Genomic DNA, 3,476 nt, shown 5'->3' with positions numbered 1-3,476 from the left:
TAACTGTTTCCGACTTTTTTTCCATTTATAGTTGAACTTTCACACTTGTGCTTTTGGTTGCAATGTTGATTGGTTGCCACTTTGGATCATACATGTGTACATATATACACACACACACAGAGAGATAGATAGATCCAGAGGAATCCAAACAATGTAAACATTTCAAAAAAGGAAATAAAGATCTGCAGAAATAATTAAAAGTCGATTCATAAAAAATAATTTTTGAGCACAAGACAAATATTTTTCTTACAGTTAACAAAGACGTATTGTAACAGAGGTTTTTTGTAACATCTTACAACTTTTGTCACTGAGCAGTTTGAGCGTTTTACTGCACATTTTATCCCCAGTGTGAACACCTTCCTCTACAACTAGCTGGCACAAGAAGTCAAATTCACACAAACATAAATAAAGTTCTGAGTTAGCTGCTTGTTTTGGCAAAAGTTGGACGTGGTGAACTAAAGTAATATTAGGCGTATTGCAATAACTGACTATCCTGTAGTTAGTAGCCATTTTCGGAAAGCAAAATTAGCCGAAGGTAGCATTCATTTGTAAACGAAAACCGGAGCCATATTTTTATGTGTAATATAATTGTGTTTACCTTTGAATCTCTCCTCTATCCAGTCAAGGTTTAGAAACCATTGATTAAACTCGCCTACTTGTCAGCCGATTTCAAGAATCTCTAACAGTTAAACGCCATTTTGGCTCTAATTGCCCGTTAGAGTTAAGCTACACGAGCTTCGTGTTTGGACCACAATGGCGCCTATTTCCTTCTCACTTTAAAGCACACGATTTTAGTGAGACACGTCTTTCTCAGAGGTAAAGCACATCAGCTATTTGCCTTTCGTTTAATACAGTTTTATTTTTGTAAATATTATTTTATAAAATTCATTTTATTTGACAAAAGTATTTTAACAAAATTAAATAAAAACAAATTCACAATAAAGCCTAATAAAGATAAATTATGTGTCATAGCCATTCCTTTCATCAGGCATCTACTTGGTCGCCTATGCAGGTCTTGAATTTAGCATTCGTGTCCTTTTTAGACGCTCGTCAGCTTGTTTGAGTTCTTCTGAAGTTTTGACCGATTTCCAAAATCACGTTCTGCTGCCCAGTTGACGTGGACGAAGAGGAGCTCAGCTCAGGCTTTAGACTCGCATTCGGACAGACCTAACAAAATGGTAATGTTCGTTTTTTTCATCTGAAAATGATAGCATCGTAAAGCTAGCTAGTCCAGACAGTTAATTCATTTAGATCCAAGTTATCGTTTAGCTAGTTAGCCTATTCTGTGGACGTGGCTGATTTTATAAACCGAAATAATCCGAGACCCTTTACAAAAGTCTGCCTTAACACCGAATTAGTTTAGATGGATATACACCTAAGATGTCTCTTTTCTGATTTGGAGTTAAATGACATTGTAATTACTTAGGTAAGCTAGGATTAATCATCATGCTAACAGTCTGACAAACTGCAGTCCAGGATCAAACGTGAGGTGGTTATTTATAAAGTGCCTGCTAAGAAACAGATCAGGAGTTTAAAACATCGTATGTGTTCAAAATGTTCAACAAATGGACTTCTATTTATTTTGTCTATGATTGAAAAACTGATATTGGCTCAACAAAGCAAACCTATGGGAAATTATTTCATGTGCGTATCTGGAATATTTAAAAGCATGTATTTATGGTAACAAATGAGCTATATGGGGAAGAAAATATATTTTACTAATAAAGGTTTAAACAATTACTGAGATTAAAATTAAACGGTCATGAACTGCTATCCTTATAAATATAAACTATGAGCAACTTAGAAATGATTTTAATCGGCAACAAATGAACATATTTCTGTTATGAGTTGTCATGGAAATAAAATAAATTATCTTTTAATTTCAAGTGGATATATGAATCAATGTGTAAACCAAGTGGTTATCTATGGTTACCCTCCCTCCCCTGTTGTTGTTTAATGGATTGGTTTTTATCTCTGAGCATACTGTGAAACAGTGGACTTAATAAAAGGTCAGTAGCTGGAGGTTTTGCACCTGAATCCTTTTCATATGTTTCCAACATGTCTTTTGTTGTAGCCTGGACCAGCAGCAAGTGCAACAAATGTTGGGGCGTCTAGCCGTTCCCCGAGCAAAACAGTGGCTCCCCGAGCAGCAGGTTCCACCGTCCGACAGAGGTACATAATCTGATGAAGTCGCTGTTAAACTTTCACCAATATATCACTTTGGTCATCTATGGATTGTCATACTCTTATTTAAGATGAACTGATTATTGCCTTTTTTAAATGTATTTTCGTAGGACAGTTAACGGACACCAAAAGAGAAAATGACTGTAAAACTGTATAATAACGCATACAATTTCTGAAAATTTTCTATTAGCATTGAAATCAGAAAATGAAAATTGATCTGCTTGGTTTTTAGGTTGTGTAAATAAGAACTGCACAGGTCAGATATGACAGAAAATTAAAACAACTAAAGTCGTAAGTTTGTCCAGATTAGTCCAAACTTATTCATAGGTCAATAGTTGTTTTTTTGTTTTTTGTTGTTTTCCAGGTTTGTTTCAAGTTTTTTTAGAAATTTCTTTTGAATTTATGGTTCAACTAAGACGTACAGAGATACTCATTAAAGTTCAGTCATCAAATACTTGGAGATGAACACCTCAACTTGTGTAGCTTTCTTACTCAATATGAAATTCTAACAGACGAGGTGTTGGACAAAAAATATATCTTCGATAAACCCATGTCTGATTTTTATTTTTTTTTTTATTTAACTTTTTTTAATGTGACAAATCAGGGTTTATTTTATTTATTTATTTGTCTTCCTAACGTCTAACCTAGGTCTTTTTCATATGTGGTACTAAATCAGATGCGTATCTGATGTTCTTCAAAGCGACCATAATCTGATAATGTTACATTTCATCTAACTTTTACGTTATAAAAGTTGGGGTAAGTGTATTGATCCATATATTGATGGAATTGAAACCAGCATCTTGCAGTTTAAAGCTTGGTACTCCATAAATCTTTAGTTATAGAATAGAAGTCCCATTGCTTTATTTTAAGTTATGTTACAATGTGACCAACCATGCATAAAAAATAAGATCAAAGCAAAGAATTTGAAATTATCTTTCTGTAATTATAGTCTCTGAAAGCACATTAGTGGGCAACAATATCATGAAAGTACTGGATGTGTTAAATTTGTTCTTTCTTCAATTTGATTTTGAACAAGATGGTTTGAACTGCATAAATGACCGCAGCCACTTTAGATAATCCTTAAAAAAACATTAGAGTTAAGAAATATGGAATTTGTTTTTGTGGATTTGGAAATACAGGGTGAAAATAGAGTACAGATAACTATTCCATTTTTTTTATAGTGAAAATTCTCCTTTAACCCTAACCCTAACCCCCCCCCCCCCCCCCCTCCCCACAACAAAAAAAAATACCACCCCACCTCAAATAGCGACCCCGCCACTGTGTACTATAAC

At 34.3% G+C, this 3,476-nt stretch overlaps 2 protein-coding genes across 2 annotated transcripts in view; one reads left to right on the top strand and one right to left on the bottom strand.

Annotated features, from left to right (window-relative positions):
• Positions 1 to 800, bottom strand: part of alg2 (ALG2 alpha-1,3/1,6-mannosyltransferase) — a 6,118-nt gene extending 5,318 nt beyond the window's left edge. Inside the window, exon 1 of the mRNA XM_037676314.1 lies at positions 599 to 800. The gene's annotated coding sequence lies outside the window, so the exon portion shown is untranslated. The remainder of the gene's footprint in view (positions 1 to 598) is intronic.
• A 216-nt stretch (positions 801 to 1,016) lies between these two features.
• Positions 1,017 to 3,476, top strand: part of sec61b (SEC61 translocon subunit beta) — a 5,328-nt gene continuing 2,868 nt past the window's right edge. The window contains exons 1-2 of the mRNA XM_037676322.1: positions 1,017 to 1,178; positions 2,075 to 2,172. Of these exons, the coding sequence (XP_037532250.1) occupies positions 1,176 to 1,178; positions 2,075 to 2,172 (101 nt within the window). The 5' untranslated portion in view covers positions 1,017 to 1,175. The remainder of the gene's footprint in view (positions 1,179 to 2,074; positions 2,173 to 3,476) is intronic.

This window comes from Nematolebias whitei, chromosome 5 (genome assembly GCF_014905685.2).
Source record: "Nematolebias whitei isolate Nwh7 chromosome 5, NemWhi1, whole genome shotgun sequence".
NCBI classification, from domain to species: domain Eukaryota; kingdom Metazoa; phylum Chordata; class Actinopteri; order Cyprinodontiformes; family Rivulidae; genus Nematolebias; species Nematolebias whitei.
Note: the sequence above shows the minus strand (reverse complement) of the source record. Positions and strands in the feature narration are given on the sequence as shown.